The sequence below is a fragment of the Capsicum annuum genome, chromosome 3 (genome assembly GCF_002878395.1).
Source record: "Capsicum annuum cultivar UCD-10X-F1 chromosome 3, UCD10Xv1.1, whole genome shotgun sequence".
NCBI classification, from domain to species: Eukaryota; Viridiplantae; Streptophyta; class Magnoliopsida; order Solanales; family Solanaceae; genus Capsicum; species Capsicum annuum.
In genome coordinates this window covers 134,134,673-134,154,982 of record NC_061113.1, presented here as the reverse complement: position 1 = coordinate 134,154,982, position 20,310 = coordinate 134,134,673, and the positions used below count along the sequence as shown (strand labels likewise).

Here is a 20,310-nt window from a genome sequence, read left to right as displayed (position 1 = left end):
GTAAAGAGCAAGCGGAGCGTGGAGGGAAATTTACGCTCCTACATTAGTTTTTTCAACCCCTCTAAAACTGGACAGAAAAGATAAGTGAACATTACTTGCCTTGGAATATACGCATGTCCACCTCCCCTTTCCATTTGTCTCACTTATATGAACCAAACAAAATGTAGATTACCTACCTATCACCAACCTCCAACAGGTTCTGCCTGACACTTGCAAGCAATGAACTAAAGCTGTCCAGGACCAGATTTTGTGTTTAAAAGACTCAGATGTAGTCTACAATACTACTCCAGTTACAACACACCCACAAATGCCATGACGTTAAAGGTTGCATCTTTAAGGAGCATTACTGGTATATTGTTAGAAAAGTATATCCCATTCTTACCCAAATTCGTTAGCAGTTAAAATTTAGCATATCCCAGTTCACTAAGGAAAAACAAGAGACCTGGCTGGTGAGCAAAGAAGAGATAAAGGATGTAAGCAGTTTGACAGAGTTTCTTACATTTTGCTCAAACCAAATGAATCAGAAATCACTTTATCGTTACTAATTCATGGTAGAATTAGATATCTAGTATCATGATGAAAGGGAAGTAAAATCATCATAACCTTTTTTCACGGTTAAGCTTACGTACTCTTATCACTGTAATTTAACTTTAATCATAATACACCTACACACGTATCATTAAGTTATTGTACTGACCTGGGGTAATGACCTCTATTTTAACTCACAAAGGGCTAGTTCTTCAAGCATGAACAAGGCAAATCACCATGCAAGAGCGTAAGAATGAACTACAAATTTAATTCCCATGACCACCAGCACTATCATTCTTTCTACGTATTACTCTTCAATAAAAATAGTCTCTCCTTCAGATTTTAGATAATGTATTGCAGAGGCTTATCTACAATGATTATTATGGGTTCACGTGAACCCAACAACTTTTGTTTAAGCCCTGTATATGTAGTAAGAAATTAACTAAGTATCTATAATATGTATTAGCTTGAGGTCTCTGAAAGAACCCATAAACTTCAAACTTTAGATCCGTCAGTGTAAGAATGACCAACTAATTAAATTTCTGCCCACCAGCAGCAACATCCTTCTACATATTGATCTTCAATGAAAGTTATTTCCGGTCCTAGATGGTTAGGACTTCAGATATTGGATAATGTCTTGTTTAAACAGAAGAGTCACAATACTAAAATGGAAACAAAGTAAAAGCCCCAAAAATACTAGGAAGAACATACCAATCAGCAAAATCAGACCAAAAGAAGTCATATATTTCTCTTCCAACATCTCCAAAGAAAAATTTATCATAACTTGCAGTGACTTCATCAATAAGTATATGAAGCTTCGATACCTGAATGGTGTAAAACTACTTAAAACAGGACCACTATGCAATATTGGGCTTAATAAGCATCAAAAACATCATATTACCACCCAGCATTCAGGTAGTGGGAGCTTCAGCACGAACTCCATTTTATCAAACTGAGAACAGAAAATAGTGAAATAGATTAGAATTCTGAATGATATATAGTTGGCACGGACCAAGGAATTAAAACAGAACTCAACTCTTGACCCTTGGAAACCTCGGAATGACTTCTAATCTTTTATTTGATCACTAAAGCTCCCGGTAAATTACCAATCTAAGATATATGGAAGAAGTAACTCCACTGTATTCCAAGAAACCAATTTTCTTATTCTAGAGTCTACATAGAAACCAAGGATCTTGATTTGAACACCACAAATTGGGCTACGGTGGAACACGATTCTTTTAGATTAACTTTGTTCTAGACTGTGAATTTGTAGGCCATAGATTTGAGAATTCTCAAAGAACAGGACTTCAACATTCAGAGACGCAGGAATACACCAAATTATTTAACAGAAAAAATTTCTACTTTGCCAGCCTATGTTGGAAACAAAATAAATCAAATTTGACATGTTTTGAGTATTATGCCAACAACCAGGATTAAGCTCTTTAGTCTTTAAGCCCATGCTGATCACGAAGCTCACTCTAAATCTGACAGTTAAGTGGATCACCAAACTCAATCTGACACAATGACAATCTCTGACTCAATGCATTTTCTTTGTCATAACATGACACTTATCTCATTTCTTTCAGAATTTTTTTCTTTTTTAATATGTACGGCTGCTCTCTCAAACAATCTTATTTATTAGTGTCTAACTGCTTCTCACCCACAGATCTCGAAGAATAGTTGAAAAGAAACATATAATTGGGTTTAAACACCAAAATTGACAAACCTTATGTGCCCGTAAGGCTTCCCAAGTAGGAGTGTCATCCTGACGAGGCAAATTCCGCAATATGAACTTGCCAGCATTCCACAATTTGTTGGTGAATGCCTTGTTAGAGGTCAACCTCTCTGTGGACAAATTTAGATCCTGTAACAAAGAGATAAGCTGGATGATGAAAGCATCCAAGTGGACACCATTGCAGAAAAAGAAAGATGTCTACCCATGATTTAGTGACTAAAAATGAGCTCATTATAAACCTGACCGGCAGTCCCTAAGGCAAGAGTGAAACGCAAAGCATCGGTTCCATACTCTGCAATTGTGTCAGTGGGATCTAAGGCATTCCCCAATGTTTTTGACATTTTTCTGCCCTGAAACAGAGCCCTGACAAGTTTAAAGCTACAATATATGCAGGAAATGAACCATGGAAATGGGAGATATAAATCCAGATCTTATCACAGCTAATGATGGTTTTCAGGCGTATCATGGATGCAACAGATGCAGATAGGGCAGGTTTAATCCAAATTCAATTATTTTAGTAAATTAACTCATTATCACAAATAAAACATAACATCAATAAAAATTGCATGCTTGGAGCCGATCAGTCCAAAGATTGATGAACCAAAAGTTCGGGGAAATGTGTAAAAGTTTTAAACCTCAATGCAGAGCCTGAAACAACATTTTAGTTAGAAATTGGTCACTTCCACCAATGAAAGAGGTAAGAAAAAATTCCTCATTTTCCTCCGAAACAGCAGAGGTTACTCTATTCAAGTGGTAAAACAATTTTACACGACATACCCTTCATGCTGAAATGGTAGCTAGTGAAGAGGAGGGAATTATGAATTAGCTGAACACATCGACTTACGACCAATGTAAATGTTAGAATATGAGTGTAGGAATAGGAAAGAATATGAGTGTAGGAATAGGAATAGCATATCGAGTCCTACTTGAAAAAGGATTTGAATATAGTGTGTATAAATAGGGCCTCTTGTAATAATGTAATTACACGATTCATTAATAATATTTTTTCTTCATTATCACATGGAATCAGAGCATTCGTGAGAAAAATTTCATTCCAGTGTCACTGTGTCGTTTTCCAATAACAGAAGTAGTTGTCCAAATAAATATATTTTTCGTCGGTGTATTTCAAAACAAACCAACACCACCATCAGGTTCAAAACTTCCCGGCAAGCAAACCCCAATCAGACTTGCCGAGAACAGATGTCAATTGCGCCCTCACGCGCCACCAGAAGATATTCTCCGGCAAGCACGCCAGTCCACACGCTGGCGCGTGGAGCATTTTCCGACAACTTTTTCGGCAGTTCCTTTTTCCAGTAGCCTCGACTCTTCGTTCCGAGGACAAACGGGACAAACGATTGGCACAGGACATGAATCACAAGGTCTTTGCCATTTTACCCCTTCAAATTCCTACATCGCATGCTCAGTTATAGACCCTCCAGATCTTATTCACAAACGTTTGAGCCATCCAAGTCTATCCAAACTACAGAAGATAGTACCTAGTTTATCCACATTAGAATGTGAGTCGTGTCAACTTGGGAAACACACCCGTGCTATATTTTCACGTCGTACTGAGAGTCATTCAGAGTCTATTTTCTCATTAGTTCAAGGATTTTGTTACTTTGTTAGTTTCATTGTTGATTTTCAAGATGCACTTGGATTTTTTTTTCATTTAATTTGGTATTTTATAAATTCATCCAAAACAAATTGTCTTTACAATGATATGGACCAACCCATATAAAATAAAAACATATCCAACTTGAAATGGCCCAGTCTGCAACCCGATCCGGCCTAAAGGGTCCACTTTATTACACATACCCTTATCAGTAGGGTTTCCTATCTGTGACTTCCATTCCAACGCCGATTGAGCTAAGAAATGAGTTGCTTCCCATTCTTCAATCTTCAATTCTTGATGAAGCTCCTTTGGGTCCTTAATGCTACTCCTTGGTTCATCATGGTTGTTGTCTTTATCAGCTTTCAAGTGTGAGTGTAACTTACCTCTTCTATTTTTATGAATTTGAACTTCATTTAATCCTGACCTTGAATCATTTTGTAGCTGTGATCTCCTGTGGAAGGGAAAAAGACCTCTTTTTGTGCTCTGTTGAGGGTTAGAAGTCCCTGATAGTTGTTATCTCTCCAAGTAAGTAAGACCCTCGTGTGTTTACTTGTACTGAGCTCATCTGTTCCTTGACACTCTGCATACCTCCAATTATGGCAGGGAGGAAGATTCTGGGATGCTTGGACCCACGAATGATTGGAAAATAGCAAGCTATACAGGTGTATGCAATGCAGAAAATCCTTATAACCATCCCTTTTTGCTGTGAGTCCATGTTGATGGCTGAAGTAGTTCAGGCTAGGTAGTTTTTCAACTTTTTGATCCCTTGTTGGATTGTAAATATTGCTTGTAAGCTCTGAAAACAGTAGCCATATCAGCCTTTTCACCCTTTGGTGAAACTCTCAAATAGAGACATTGTAATTTATCACTGTTTAAAGGCAAAAGGGTTAGCTCGGGGCAACTTGTAGTCTTGAACACCGTGTGACATCTCGGTTATACTTCTGTGGCGTTACAAACTTGGTATCAAAGCCTAAGGTTTAATGAGTCCTAGGGAGTCAGACAAGCCTCATTACGTAGAGTCTTGATCATGGGTGTGAAGCGCGCCACATTTATTAGCAAGAGGCTATAGAACGAGTTAGGAATCATCCTTTCCTTTAATGATCTATTGTGCTTATAGTTGTCTCAATCTGCTTTAACTTGTGCTTTTACGTGACAGATTATGCCTCCTCGCCGAGCCAATGCACGCAGAAACAGTGGCCAACCACCAATGCAAGCCAACCCTCTGAATGAGATTGTGTCTCTTGCTGAATTTCGGGCTGCCTTCAAGGCGATGGCCTAAGCTGTGACTGCCAATGTTCAGGGCAACCATCAGGCTGCAATCCCACTTCAGCAGAATGGTGATTTAGTTGCAGCCAGAATTCGTGACTTCATGAGAACGAATCCACTTGCATTCTTTGGGTCAAAGGTTAATGAGGATCCATAGCTCTTCATTGATGAGGTGAGAAAGATCACTCAAATTATGCATGTTACTGAGGAGGAGAGTGTAAAATTGGTATCCTATAGGCTGAAGGATGAAGGATGTTGCCTATGATTGGATTATGTGGAAGGGAGGTAGAGGTGAGGATGCAGCTCCTATGAGTTGGCAGGTGTTTCAGGATGCATTTCTGGACAGGTTCTTTCCGCGTGAGATGAGAAAAGCCAAGGTTGAGGAGTTCATGAACCTGAGGCAGGACTCGATGATGGTGAAGGAGTACTGCCTTAGGTTCACTCAGTTGTCTATGTATGCTCCCGAGTTGGTAGTTAACCCTAGATCTAATATGAGTAAGTTTGTTACTGAAGTGTCGGATTTGGTAGTCAAAAAGTGTAGGACTGCCATGCTTATTGTTGGATATTGCTAGGTTGGTGACTCATGCTCAGCAGATTGAGGCAGAAAGAATAAAAGAAAGAGAGGAGAAATAAAACGGCTAGAACTGGACAGTTTGAGTATGGCCAACCAAGGTCTGGAGGAGGAAATCGTTCGCAGTTTCAGGGTCACTCATCTATGCCAAAGCCATCTTCAGCTAGTACCCCTGCACCCAGAACCAAGCAGGAGCAATGGGGCAGGATTTTTGTTTCTAGGTTTCAGAGTAGTGTAGGTGAAAGGCCCAGTTAGCCGCCATGTGCGTAGTGTGGCAGAAACCACTCTAGTGAGTGTTTGATGGGAAGAAGGGGTTGTTATGGATGTGGCAAGTTGGGTCACAGAATCAAAGAGTGTCTGTATGCTAAGCGGGGAAGTAGGGATGTTCGTCCCCAGACTCAGGCTACTAGCGCACCAGCTTCACTAGGTCGCCCATTTTCTCCACAGGGCGCATCATCCAGTATCGCTGGCGGTCAGCACTAGAATCAGTTCTATGCGTTACCATCCCGACAGGAGCAGGAGAAGTTCACCAGATGTTGTTACTGGTATGCTTCATATCTCTTATTTTGATGTTTGTGTTGTTAGACCTAGGATCACATCTATCTTATGTGACTCCGTTGGTTGCGGTAAATTTTTGAATAGGTCCTGACCTAATAGTGTTAGAAATGGTAGATTTCGATCTAATTCTAAGTATGGATTGGCTCCATTCATGCTTTGCATCAATAGATTGTCGCACTCGTGTGGTGAAGTTTCAGTTTCCTGATGAGCCAGTTTTTGAGTGGGAAGGTCGTTCCGAATCTCCCAAGAGTCATTTCATATCCTATCTTAAGCCCAGAAAGTTGATATCCAAACGGTGCATTTATCATTTAGTTCGTATCAAAGATACTAAGTCTGAAGCTCCAACAGTTCAGTCAGTCTATGTAGTCAATGAGTTTCCTGAGGTTTTTCCCGAAAATTTGCCAGAGGTACCTCGATAGAGAAATAGATTCGATATTGATCTTCTTGCTGATACTCAGCCCATCTCCATCCCTCCATATCGTATGGCTCCGGCCGAGCTTAAAGGGTTAAAAGAGCAGCTTAAGGACCTCTTAGATAAGCGTTTCATAAGGCCCAGGGTTTCTCCATGGGGCGCTCCAGTCCTGTTCATGCGTAAGAAAGATAGCTCTCTCCGAATATGCATCGACTACCGCTAATTGAACAAAGTCATAATCAAGAACAAATATCCTCTTCCTAGGATCGATGACTTATTTTACCAGCTGCAAGGTGCAAGTTATTTCTCTAATATAGACCTCAGATCCGGCTATCATCAGCTTAGAGTAAGAGAATGTGATATTCAAAAGACAACATTCAGAACCCGTTATGGTCACTTTGAATTTCTAGTCATGTCCTTCGGGCTAATGAATGCCCCAGCAGCCCTCATGGACTTGATGAAAAGAGTGTTTAAGCAGTACTCGGACATATTTGTCATAGTTTTCATTGATGACATCCTTGTCTATTCCTGTAGTGAGAATGACCATGCAGACCATCTCAGAATTGTGTTGCAAGCTCTTAGAGATCATCAGTTGTTCGCCAAATTCAGTAAGTGTGAATTTTGGCTAAGATCAGTAGCTTTCCTTAGCCATATTATTTCCGATGATGGCATTAGAGTTGATCCTCAAAAGACCGAAGCAGTGAGATCAAGAGTTTCTTGGGTTTACCTAGCTATTACTGACGGTTTGTTGAAAGGTTTTCATCTATTGCGTCTCCCATGTCTAGATTGAGTCAAAAGAAAGTTAAGTTTCAGTGGTCAAATTACTGTGAAAAGAGTTTTCAGGAGTTGAAAACTCGACTCACCTCAGCCCAGTTTTGACGCTACCAGATGGTTCAGACGGATTTGTTGTTTACTGTGATGCTTCCAGAGTTGGTCTGGGTTGTGTTTTGATGCAGAGAGGTAAGGTCATAGCCTATGCCTCTAGGCAGCTTAAACCTCATGAAAAGAACTATCCTACACATGATCTTGAGTTGGCAGTTGTTGTTTTATCCTTGAAATTTGGAGGCATTATCTTTATGGGGTGCATGTTGATGTGTTCACGGATCACAAAAGCTTGCAGTATGTATTTTCGAAGAAAGATTTAAATCTTCGTCAAAGAAGATGGTCGGAGTTGCTGAAAGATTATGATATGAGTGTTTTGTATCATCCGGGCAAGGCCAATGTAGTGGCAGACGCCCTTAGTAGACTATCTATGGGTAATGTAACTCATGTTGAGAAAGATAAAAAGTAGATAGTTCAGGAGGTTCATCAGTTGGCTAGATTAGGTGTTCGGTTGGTTGATTCAGCAGAAAGTAGTGTATGGGTTCAGAATAGTTCGGAGTCTTATTTGGTTTCTGAAGTAAAGGAAAAACAAGATAGAGGTTCCAGTTTGGCTAAGTTGAAGGAGTCAGTCATAGATCAGAAAGTAGAGGTTTTCTCCCAAGGGGGAGATGGTGTGTTGCCATACCAAGGTAGACTGTATCTGTCGTGTATTGATGGTTTGAGGCAGCGGATTTTAGCGAAAGCGCATGGTGCTCGTTACTCTATTCAACCGGGAGCCATATGTACCGTGATTTGCGGGAAATCTATTGGTGGAGTGGCATGAAAAGGGATATCACAGAGTTCGTAGCCAAGTGTGCTAATTGTCAACAGGTTAAGCTTAAGGTTTAGTATTCCCACTTGGAAGTGGGAAGAGGTGAACATGGATTTTGTGATAGGGTTGCCCCCATTCGCGTCGTTAGCATGATTCGATTTGGGTTATTGTAGACAAAATGACCAAATCAGCCCATTTCTTGCCAGTTCATACTTCCTATTCGGCCGAGGATTATGCCAAGCTCTATATTAGGGAGTTGGTCAGGTTGCATGGAGTCCCTTTGTCCATCATTTCAGATAGGAGTACTCAGTTTACCTCTCACTTTTGGAAAGCCTTTCAGAAGGGTCTTGGTACCCAAGTTCATCTCAGTTCAGCTTTTCACCCTCAGACCAATGGTCAGGCAGAAAGGACCATTCAAACCCTGGAGGATATGTTGAGGGCCTGTGTTCTTGATTTTAAAGAAAGTTGGGATGACCACTTGCCTTTATCGAGTTTGCCTATAACAACAGTTATCATTCCAGTATTTAGATGGCTCCGTTTGACGATCTCTATGGGAGAAGGTGTAGATCACCCATTGGTTGGTTTGAAGAGGGTGAGGCTGCTTTGATGGGACCAGATGGGGCGTTTGAATCTATGGAAAAAGTTCAGTTGATCCGAGAGAGGCTTAAGACAGCTCAGAGTCATCAGAAATCTTATGCAGATGTGAGAAGAAGGGATCTAGAGTTTGAGGTTGGTGACTTAGTTTATTTGAAGATTTTGCGCATGACGGGATTGAAGAGATTTGGCAAGAAGGGGAAACTTAGTCCCCGATATATCGGCCCTTACAGAATATTTGAGTTGTGTTGGGAAGGTAGCATATGAGCTTGAATTGCCAGCGGATTTGGCAGCAGTGCATCCAGTGTTTCATGTCTCCTTATTAAAGAAGTGTATTGGTGATCCAGCTGTTGTAGTTCCTTTGGAAAGCACCAATGTCCAGGATAGCCTTTCTTGTGATGAAATCCCAGTTGAGATCCTTGATCACAAGATTCGTAGACTAAGGAACAAAGAAGTTCCCTAGGTCAAGGTTCATTGGTGGAATCAGTCCGTTGAGGGAGCCACTTGGAAAGAAGAAGCAGATATGCGAACCAAGTACCCTCATCTTTTCTCTGTAAGTTCAAACTCAGCTTAAGGTAACAAGTTTTCCTTAGATTATCGCTTTTCCATTCTCCGTTCCATCTTTATATAGTCATCCTCATGTCATTTCACGCATTCAAGTGTCAGTTCAGTCACGTAATTATGTTTCCATTTTTGCAAGTTCAGTACGTAATCTCAGTTCCTTAGAATCATCAGCTTAAGCAGTCTCATTTGAGGACGAATGTTCCCAAGGGGGAGATATTGTAATACCCCGCATTAGACTTAGTTTAGTTCAGCTCTTAGTGCTTGCATAAGAGGCTTAAATTGTAGTGGTTGTAGTGGTCGATGATAAGCTAGGGCCATGTTCTAGGTTGGGGTTGGAGTCGGGACTAGGGTCTAGGGTGAGGGTGGGGGCTAACATTGGGTTAGAAGCGGGTCTAGGATTGAATTTGATGTTAGGGGCCAAGAGTAGTAGGGTTAAGTGTGGTAAGGGAGAATCCAAGTTGAGAATTGGGTCTTGGAACATAGGGACTCTTCAAGGTAGGTCCAAAAATCTCGTGAAGATTCTTAGGAAAAGAAAGATTAGTATAGCTTGTGCCACAAAACCAAATGGGTAGGCTCTAAGGCGAGGGATGTGGACGGGTATAAGTTGTGGTACTCGGGTAGCGTGAGGCATAGGAATAGGGTAGGTATCTTAGTAGATGAAGAGCTTCGAAGGCAAGTGGTGGAGGGTAAGCGGGTGAACGATAGGTTGATGTCGATTAGGTTGGTCATTGGGGGGTCGTCTTTAACCGTTATTAGTGCCTACACTTTACAAGCATATTTAGATGACGAGGAGAAGAAGAGATTTTGGTAGGCTTTGGATAAAGTGGTTAGAGGCATTCCAAGCACGGAGATGTTGTTCTTTGGAGGGGATTTCAATGGGCATATTGGGTCTTTACCGAGAACGTATGATGATGTGTATGGCGCTATCGATTTCGGGGATCGAAATAAAGGAGTTTCTCTTTTGGATTTTGCTAGGGCTTTTGGGTTGTGGGTGGTGAATTCGAGCTTCCCGAAGAGGGAGGAACATCTTATTACCTTTCGTAGTTCGGTAGCCAAAACCCAGATAGACTTTTTGCTCCTTAGGAAGGATGATAGAGCGATTTATAGAGACTGTAAGGTCATACTTAGCGAGAATTTTTGGACTCAACATAGGTTGTTAGTGATGGACGTGTTAATCAATAAAGGCTGAAAGAAGAGGATTGTGGAGGCTCGGCCCAGGATTAAGTGAGGTAGCTTGACTTTGGCTAGTGCTTTAGAAATGGGGGAGAAGTTGAAGAATAGGAGGCTTGGGAGAGTAGAGGGGATGTGGATAGTATGTGGGAGACGACTGTCAGTTGCATTAGGGAAACCGTTAGAGAGGTGTTGGGTGTCTCGAGAGGTCGATCTGGCAAGCATCGAGGGCACTGGTAGTGGAACGAAGAGGTTAAGAGGAAGGTGAAGTCTAAGAAGGTGGTTTATGCTAAGTTGGTTGAGAGCAAAGATAATGCGGAGAGGCAGACGAATAAGGAGTATAAGGTATCTAGGAGAGAGGCTAAGTTAGAGGTTACGGCGGATAAGACAACAGCTTTTGAGAGCTTGTATGCGGCTTTAGAGGAGAAAAGTGGGGATAAGAAGTTGTATAGGCTTGCCAAGGCTAGGGAGTGAAGGGCTCGTGACCTTAACCAACTGAAATGCATCAGGGGAGAGGATGGTATAGTGTTGGTTGAGGATGCCCTTATTAGGAAGAGGTGGCAGTCCTATTTTCATAAACTTTTGAACGACGAAGGGGAAAAAGGTTTTGTGTTGGGGGACTTGGAGAAATCTGAGAAGTGTCACAATTATGGTTATTGTAGGCGTATCAAGGTTGAGGAGGTCCGGGGAGCTATTCGCAAGATGCGTCGGGGTAGGGTGACGGGGCCGGACGAGATTCCAGTGGATTTTTGGAAGAGCACTAGCGGGGCAGTTTTGTAGTGTTTGACAAGGTTGTTTAACATTATTTTTAGGGCGACGAAGATGCCTGAAGCGTGGAGATGGAGTACGATGATTCCATTGTATAAGAACAAGGGAGACATCCAGAGTTGCAACAATTATAAAGGTATCAAGTTGTTGAGTCATACTATGAAGGTTTGGAAAAGGGTGGTAGAGTTGAGGCTTGGAAGGATCGTGACTATCTCTGAGAATCAGTTTGGTTTCATTCCAGGTCGCTCGACTACGGAGGCCATTCACCTTGTGAAGATATTAGTGGAGCAGTTTCAGGAGAAGAAAAAGGACTTGCACAGAGTGTTTATTAATCTTGAGAAGGCATATGACAGAGTTCCCAGGAGATTCTATGGAGGTGCTTGGAGGCTAGAGGGGTAACCGTGGTGTAAACTAGGTCGATTCAGGACGTATGATGGCACAAAGACTCATGTGAGGACAATAGGTGGTGATTCGAAGCACTTTCCGATTTTGATAGGTTTGCACCATGGATCGATTCTTTGCCCTTTTTTGTTTGCCTTGGTGATGGATGTTTTGACACGACATATTCAAGGAGAGGTGTCTTGGTGTATGTTATTTGTTGATGATGTGGTATTGATTGATGCAACTCGGGGAGGAGTTATTGATAAGCTGGAGATTTGGAAAAAGACCCTTGAGTCTAAAGGATTTCGGTTGAGCAGGACCAAGACGGAATACTTGGAGTGTAAGTTTAGTGCTGTGTTGCAGGAGGCTGATGTGGTTGTGAGGCTGGACTCTCAGGCCATTCAAGCATCTGGGGTCTATAATTCAGGGCAATAGTGAGATTGATGAGGATGTCACGCATCGTATTAGGGCAGGGTGGTTGAAATGGAGGCTTGCTTCGGGTGTTTTATTGATAAGAAAGTGCCCCCAAAGTTTAAAGGTAAGTTCTACAGAGTGACAGTCCGACCGGCTATGTTGTATGGAGCGAAGTGTTGGCCAGTTAAGAACTCCCAAATCTAAAAATTGAAGGTGGCAGAGATGAGGATGTTATGATGGATGTATAGCCATACCACGAAAGATAGGGTAAGGAATGAGATTATTTGGGAGAAGGTAGGGTGGCTTCGGTGGAGGACAAGATGCGAGAAGAGCGATTACATTGGTTCGGGTACATGATAAGGAGGGGCTTTGATGCTCCAGTGCGGAGGTGTAAGACACTAACTATGGATGGTTTTAGGCAGGGTAGAGGTAGGCCGAAGAAATATTGGAGGGAGGTGATTAGACATGATATAGAGCAGTTACAGCTTACAAAGGACATGAACCCTTGATAGGAAGGTGTGGAGGATGCGGATTCGGGTAAAGGGTTAGAGGGTGGGAGTGTGTCGGTTACAGTACGGGAGGTTCTTTATTTGTGTTTGAAGTTTCTTGTTCGTGGTGTTGAGTGATGTCTATGATTTTAGATATATAGTTTTTAGTATTATCTTGTGGCTGTAGTATTATCTTGTGGATAGCGATAGTTTATTTTGCATACTGTACTAGTCTAAACGCATTTATGTTTTGTGATTTCTATATTGTTATCGGTATTAAGCCTGGGGTCTATCGGAAACAGCCTCTCTACTTCACCCGAGGTAATGGTATGGTCTGCATACACTCTACCCTCTCTAGACCCCACTATGTGGAAATACACTGGTATGTTGTTATTGGTAGTGGCGGTGGTTGTCGTTCAACATTGGTCTCTTTATCAGGTGGACATTAAGAATGCTTTTCTACATGGTGATCTTGAGAAAGAAGTCTATATGGAGCAACCACCTGATTTTGTTGCTCAGAGGGAGGCTAGTAGCCTTGTATCTCGATTGTGCAGGTCACTCTATGGTCTGAAATAGTCTCCTCGGGCCTGGTTTGGGAATTTTAGCACAGCAATTCAAGAGTTTGGCATGATTAGTAGTAAAGCTGATCACTCAGTGTTTTATCGGAATTCTCGGAATTCTGAACCAAATCTGTGTATTTATTTAGTGGTTTATGTTGATGATATCGTTATCACCAGCAATGATCAAGATGGTATCACTTATTTGAAACAACATCTCTATCAACATTTCCAAACTTAAAAACTTTGGCAGATTGAAATATTTTCTAAGTAGTAAGGTGGCACAATCCAGATCAGGTATTGTTATTTCTCAACGCAAGTATGCCTTAGACATTCTTCAAGAGACAAGAATGATTGGATATAGACCTATTGACACTCCTATGGATCTGAAAGCATAACTTCTGCTAGGACAGAGGAAGCCACTCAGTGATCATGGAAAGTATAGGTAGTTGGTTGGAAAGTCGAATGATCTCACAGTGACTAGACCTGACATTCTTTCTTGTGAGTGTTGCAAGTCAGTTTATTACTTTCCCTTGTGATAGTCATTGGGATGCAGTTGTTCGTAATTTGAGATATATAAAGTCATCGCCAGGTAAAAGACTACTCTTCGAGGATCGAGGCCATGATCGAAGATCGAGGCCATGAGATATTCAAATAAAAAAACAGTGAGGGTAACTTTATAGGCTTATGGATTCAGTCAACTAAACTCCATCAAACTGCTCAATCAATATCAACAAGATGTCGTGACCACTTAGGCTTGGTTTAGTTTGGTTTGAATGTAAACTAAAATAAGCGACGTTTACATAGGAAACCGATGGTTTCCTTGTTTAGTAGTACGAAAGTAGCTTTGCTAGACGTTCTACATCTGGATATTGTGTTTTAGTAGGAGGTAATTTGGTGTCCTGGAAAAGTAAAAAACAAAGTGTGGTTACTCAATCTAGTGCGAAACAGGATATCAAGCAATGGTTGTAGCAACCTGTGAGCTAGTTTAGATCAAACAGTTGCTGACAGAACTAAAATTTGGAGAAACCGATAAGATGAAACGTGTGTGTGAGATTATCAAGCAGCCCTTCATATCGCATCAAATCTAGTGTTTCATGAGAGGACTAAGCACATAAAGATTGATTGCCACTTTGTCAGAGAAAAGATACTCTCAGGAGATATTATTACAAAATTTGTAAAGTCAAGTGATCAACTTGAGGATATCTTCACTAAGTCCCTCACCAGTCCTCGTCTTAGTTACATTTGTAACTATGGAATAAGATAATTGAATAATTTCATTCATATATATCTATGTCATATACATGGCTTTATATACATAGGAGAAAGTTGAGTAATCTAAATTCCATGAAATCTAGGATTGTACAGAATCATATATTCTACATAAAGAGAACGAATCATAGATATAATATTCTAGATTACAACAATTATCCTAAGATCTTAGAGGATCAAATCTTGATATGATGAGTATCTTCCTTGAAATCCTTTATCAGCCAACACTCTCCCCAAGCGGGTGAATGGATATCTTCCATTCCTAGCTTGCTTATTAGATCTTGAAACACATTGTTTAGCAGTCCTTTTATTAAAACATTGGCCACCTAATCTTTTGTAGATAGAAATGGCATACAAATGAGTCAACTATTTAATTTCTCCTTAATGAAATGTCTATCCACCTTAATATGCAATATGAGATCATGCTACAGGATTATGAGCTATACTTATTGCTAATTCATTGTCACAATATAGTCTCATAGGTCCTTCCCGTCTTATCTTCAAATCATCAAGGATTATCTTTTAACCATGACAGCTCACAAACTCCCATAGCCATAGATCTAAACTCAGATTCTGTACTTGGTCTAGCTACTACATTTTGTTTTTTACTCCTCCTAGTCACCAGATTTCCTCCTAAGAAAGTGCAATACCCAGAACATGACCTTCGATCTACTAACAAACCAGCATAGTCTGCATCAGTATAAGCCTCTAAAACTATGACCACTAACGAACCAGCATAGTCTGCATCAGTATAAGCCTCTAAAACTATGTCTCCTCCTTTTTTGAATAGTATTTCTTTTCCTGGAGTTCCTTTAAGATATTGTAGAATCCTGTTGACAGCTTGAACAAGTGTTTCTCTAGGATCATGCATAAATAGGCTAACAACACCTACAACAAAGGCAACGTTCGGCCTTGTATGGGACAAGTAGATCCACTCTCTACAAGCCTTTGCTATAAACCTTTATCCACCCTAAAATCTTCTGGAGTATTGCACAATCTATGATTATATTCAATAGGTGTTTCCACTGGTTTACAACCTAACTTTCTTGTTTCTTTCGGAAAATCAAACATACTTTTTCTTGTTTCTTTCAGCAAATCAAACATACTTTTGTTGGGAAATAAAGATCCCTTGTTTTGAGCGTGCCACTTCAATTCTCAGAAAATACTTTAATTTCCCAAGCTCTTTGATGTCAAATTCCCTGAGTAGACACTTCTTCAGATTTTGTACCTCCTCTAAATCATCACCTGTTACTATGATGTTATCCACATAAACTAATAATGTTGTCACCTTTTCTATTTTTGAGTGTCTTATGAACAAGGTGTGGTCTCTTTGACTCTGTCGATACCCTAGCTTGATCATGACCTTTGTAAATCTTCCAAACCATGCATGAGGTGATTGTTTTAATTCGTAGAGTGCCTTCTTCAGACTACACATCATCCCTTTCTTGCTTGCAAAACCAAGAGGCACCTCCATATAGATCTCCTCATCTAAGTCTCCATGTAAAAATGTAATTTTCAAATCAAATTGTTGTAGGTTCCAATTAAAAATCGCAGCCAATGATAATAAGATTCTTACTATATTCATTTTTGCCATGGGGGCAAAAGTCTCCAAATAATCAACTCCATAGGTCTGTTTATAACCCTTCCCACCGACTTTTTCCCTATTGGAAATTCCACAATTTCTCAAGTTTTGTTTTTCTCCAACGCTTCCATTTCTACCTTAATAGCTTTCTCCCACTCTTTGTTTCCTAATGCTTCAGAAAAAAAATTTTGAGGACAAGAATTGTGTGGAGGTTACAGAGAAGCTTTATGACTTAGGGATAGGTTTTGATATGTCATAAAGGCTTAAAGGGTATTGTGTGCAAGTTCTAGTCCTTTTCTGAGTACAATGGGAAGGTCAAGGTCAAGGTCATTAGGTTGGTTAAGTTCTTCTTCATTATCAGTTTGGTTTGGTATTTCTAATGGTTCAATAGGTTCGAGATAGGTAGTAGGAGTAGTAACCCGAGGAGATGATTGGTTTGAGTAGTTTGAGCAGTTGGCCTTTTTCTTCTGGAATAAATCTGCAATGGTAGATTATTTTTTAGATTTCCATAATCTATATCCAAATTAGGGGACTCGGTGAGTTTATTCGGATTTAGAGACTCGAGTGACTCAAACAAGGATTTGGCACGACTAGAAATAGACAAATCAAATAGTGATAAGTCTAGAGGACTCTCTCCCTTCAATGAGTCCCCATGATTGTAAGAATGATTAAACAATGATTCACTCTCATCAAATGTGACATCAGCTGAAACAAAGAATTTCTTTGATGATGGTTGATAACCACTTGTAGCCTTTTTTAGTAGGAGAATATCCGATGAAAACACACTTAAGAGCACGTGGAACTAATTTGCCTCTATTATGCGGATGAATATGAACATAGGCAACATTGTTAAAGATTCTAGGAACCAATTTACTGGAAATTTCAAAATTTGGGAAGAAATTCCTAAGAGTATCAAGGGGACTTTTAAAGTTCAAAATTCTTGATGGTATTTTATTACTAAGATGTGCAGCAGTTAGGAAAGCTTCCCCCAATACTGTTTTAGAACCTTTTTTGGAAACAATAGTGATCTAGTAATGTCAAGTAACAAACTGTTTATTCTCTCCGCCATTCCATTTTGCTGAGGAGTATTGACACATGAAGATTATGAATAATTCCCTTTTTTTGGAAGAAAACATATAGGTTTTCATTAAGTAGTCCTTGGCATTATCAGATAGGAATCTTTTAATTGGCACATCAAACTGGGTTTTGATTAGATTAAAAAAGGTAGGAAGAATTTGGCGCTTTAACAAATAGATCCACGTTACTCTTGTACAATCATCAATGAATGACACAAACCATCTAGCACAGAAATATTAGGAACGGGAGAAAGTCCCCAAATATCACTATGAATAAGAGAAAAAGGAGTCTTACATCTTTTATTACAAATTGGAAAGGAAACACGTTTTCGTTTTGCAACTTCACAATCATCACAATGAAAAGACTCAACAATCAAATCTTTAAACAAAGATGGAAACATCTTTTTGATTAGATAGAAGGACGGATGACCTAACCGACGATGATAAAGCATACTTTCTCTTTGTTGAACATAACTGATTCAGACAAGAATGAACGAGATAAGAAATTCTTAGTTGCATCTTCACCATTAAGGAAATCCAGATAATAAAGACCACCTTTCTCACTAGCACACCCAATCATCTCCTTCGTGTTCTGCTCCTGAAATAAACAATATGAAGGGGAGAAAGTTACTTGGCATTTGGAATCTTTGGTGACTTTTTGGACAAAAATGAGATTTACTTATAACTTTGGGACATGAAGGACATTTTTTAAGTATCAAGGAATTTACATTTTTTAAGTATCAAGGAATTTCCCAATGGCATGTCTCCTTTTCCAGCTACAGTAATAAATGAACCATCGGCAATAGTTATTTTTCCATAGCTAGGGCAAGGGAAATATGATATAAAGAGATGAACTGGTCATACGATCAATTGCCCTAGAATCAACCACCCACTTTGGAGAAAGTTTGTCTGAGACATTAGTAACAAAGGAGGAAGAAATACCTGTAAAGGATTCTATTTTCCTCTTTTTTACTCAAAAAAAAAAAAGGAAGGCCAGTAAACAACTATCTTCTAAAGCTGAGTGTCGATTTATTTCATCAGTCTCATGGTTGTCGGCTATATGTGCCTACTTTCCATCACTAGTGTTTCTGTTTGGAGGTTTACCATTGAGTTTCTAGCACCTATCTCGGATGTGCAAATATTTTTTGCAGTAGGTGCAATAAGACTGTCATGTGACTGGTAACTGGTAAAGTTGCTGCCATGTGACCAGGAGGTCACGGGTTCAAGCCTTGGAAACAGCCTCTGGCAGAAATGCAAGGTAATGTTGTGTACGATACACCCTTGTGGTGGGGCCCTTCCCCGGACACCGAGCATAGCAGTAACTTTAGTGCGCCGGGCTGCCCTTTAGGTGCAGTAAAGACTGTCCCTACTGATTAGCGATTTGAATGAACCAGTAGACTTGACGGTGCTCCCATTATGAAACTCCGGATTCTCTTGAACTTGTCCCTTTTGCTACAAGAGTCGATCCTACATTCATTTGAGTTTCAAGCATAACACTCCATCCTTCTTCTATCCACATAATGGTCATTGTTTCATTTAATGATGGAAAATCTTCTGATCCTAAGATTTGCATTCACATGGCATCAAATTCTGCATTTAGTCCTGCAAGAAAATCATAAATCCTTTCTTTTTCAATAAATCTTTTCAAAATCACAGCATCATCTTTACAACCCATTTGAATGCATTGATAATGATCCATTTCTTGCCACAGCCCCTGTATAAAGTTCGAATATTCTGTTTTGCTATAGAAAGTTTTGTTTTTATTTCATAGATCCTAGCAACATCATGTACTTTGGAGTACGTCTCCTTTACTACATCCCAAATGTCGTTACTAATACTCAGAAACGTAACGATATCACTGATCTCTGAAAGCATGGAGTTCCATAACCAAGACATCACCATTGCATCTTGTTCATCCCAATCATCAAACATATGGTCTTTTTTAGATGGTCCCGAACCAAGAACATGTCGTAATTTCCCTTTACTCTTTAAAAAGGTACGAACTAGTTGAGCCCATTTTAGATAATTTTTTCCATTCAACCGATAAGAGGCTTGAAGGTTTTGCAGATTCCGATTCGGTCTCTTCTGAATGTTTTGCAAATCTCCAGTTGAAACTGTAGAGGTATTCTCTACGGTTACAGAAACATTTCAAGTGGCTAGAATATCTGCATCAGGACCCTTTTCGGACATGGTTTTGAATGGTTTCAACCTTTGAACAAATAAATATAGAAAAGGACTTTTCGAGATGGGATGAATAAAATAAATTTGGTCAGGAATAAGCCTAAAGCTCTGATACCATGTGGAATAAGATAATTGGATAATTTCATTCATATATTTTTATGTCATATACATGGCTTTATATACATAGGACATTGTTGAGTAGAATAATTTAAATCCCATGAAATCTGGGATTGTACAGAATCATACATTTTATAGAAAAAGAAAGAATCATAGATAGGATATTCTAGATTACAACAAGTATCCTAAGATCTTAGAGGAAAATCTTGATATGATAAGTATCTTCTTTGAAATCCTCTATCAGCTAACAGTAACAAGCTAGGTAACATATGACTTGTATGCACCAGGTTAAGGGGAGTGTTAGAATATGATTAGGAATAGGAATAGCATATAGAGTCCTACTTGAAAAAGAATTAGAATGTAATGTCTATAAATAGGGTAACAATGTAATAATGTAATTACACAATTCAATAATAATATTTTTTCTTCATTATTTATCACAGTAAATTTGCAACAACCAAGTGTACATTTTGCCGAAAATAGAACGCAGTTGTATTTACAGGACAAGTAATTCCACTGAATAATAAATCAACCAGCAGTAGTGAAGACATGCATTTCAGGCAGTAACTTGAAAGCATGAACTCACTTGAGAATCACGGATTAGTCCATGTAGATAAACAGTTGAAAAGGGGACAGTCCCAGTAAACTCAATTCCCATCATCACCATTCGTGCCACCCAAAAGAACAGTATGTCGTGCCTGTTACCAAGTAACGATTACTGTCCAGAGAATATTGCCATATAGCAGTGTTACAATTTTGAAAAACCAGAGTAGTATTAAAAAAATAATAACATGAAAACTATGAAACATATCAACTTTCTTGGAACAAAGG

The 20,310-nt window shown here is 39.7% G+C and overlaps 1 protein-coding gene across 2 annotated transcripts in view; it reads right to left on the bottom strand.

Annotated features, from left to right (window-relative positions):
• The window catches only part of LOC107863740 (valine--tRNA ligase, chloroplastic/mitochondrial 2), an 85,048-nt gene that overhangs the window by 13,333 nt on the left and 51,405 nt on the right, over positions 1-20,310 (bottom strand). For both annotated transcript variants that reach the window (XM_016709850.2, XM_047408307.1), the window contains 5 exons: positions 20,066-20,177; positions 2,503-2,613; positions 2,255-2,392; positions 1,430-1,480; positions 1,240-1,352 (listed from right to left, as the gene is read on the bottom strand). In XM_016709850.2, the coding sequence (XP_016565336.2) occupies positions 1,240-1,352; positions 1,430-1,480; positions 2,255-2,392; positions 2,503-2,613; positions 20,066-20,177 (525 nt within the window). The remainder of the gene's footprint in view (positions 1-1,239; positions 1,353-1,429; positions 1,481-2,254; positions 2,393-2,502; positions 2,614-20,065; positions 20,178-20,310) is intronic.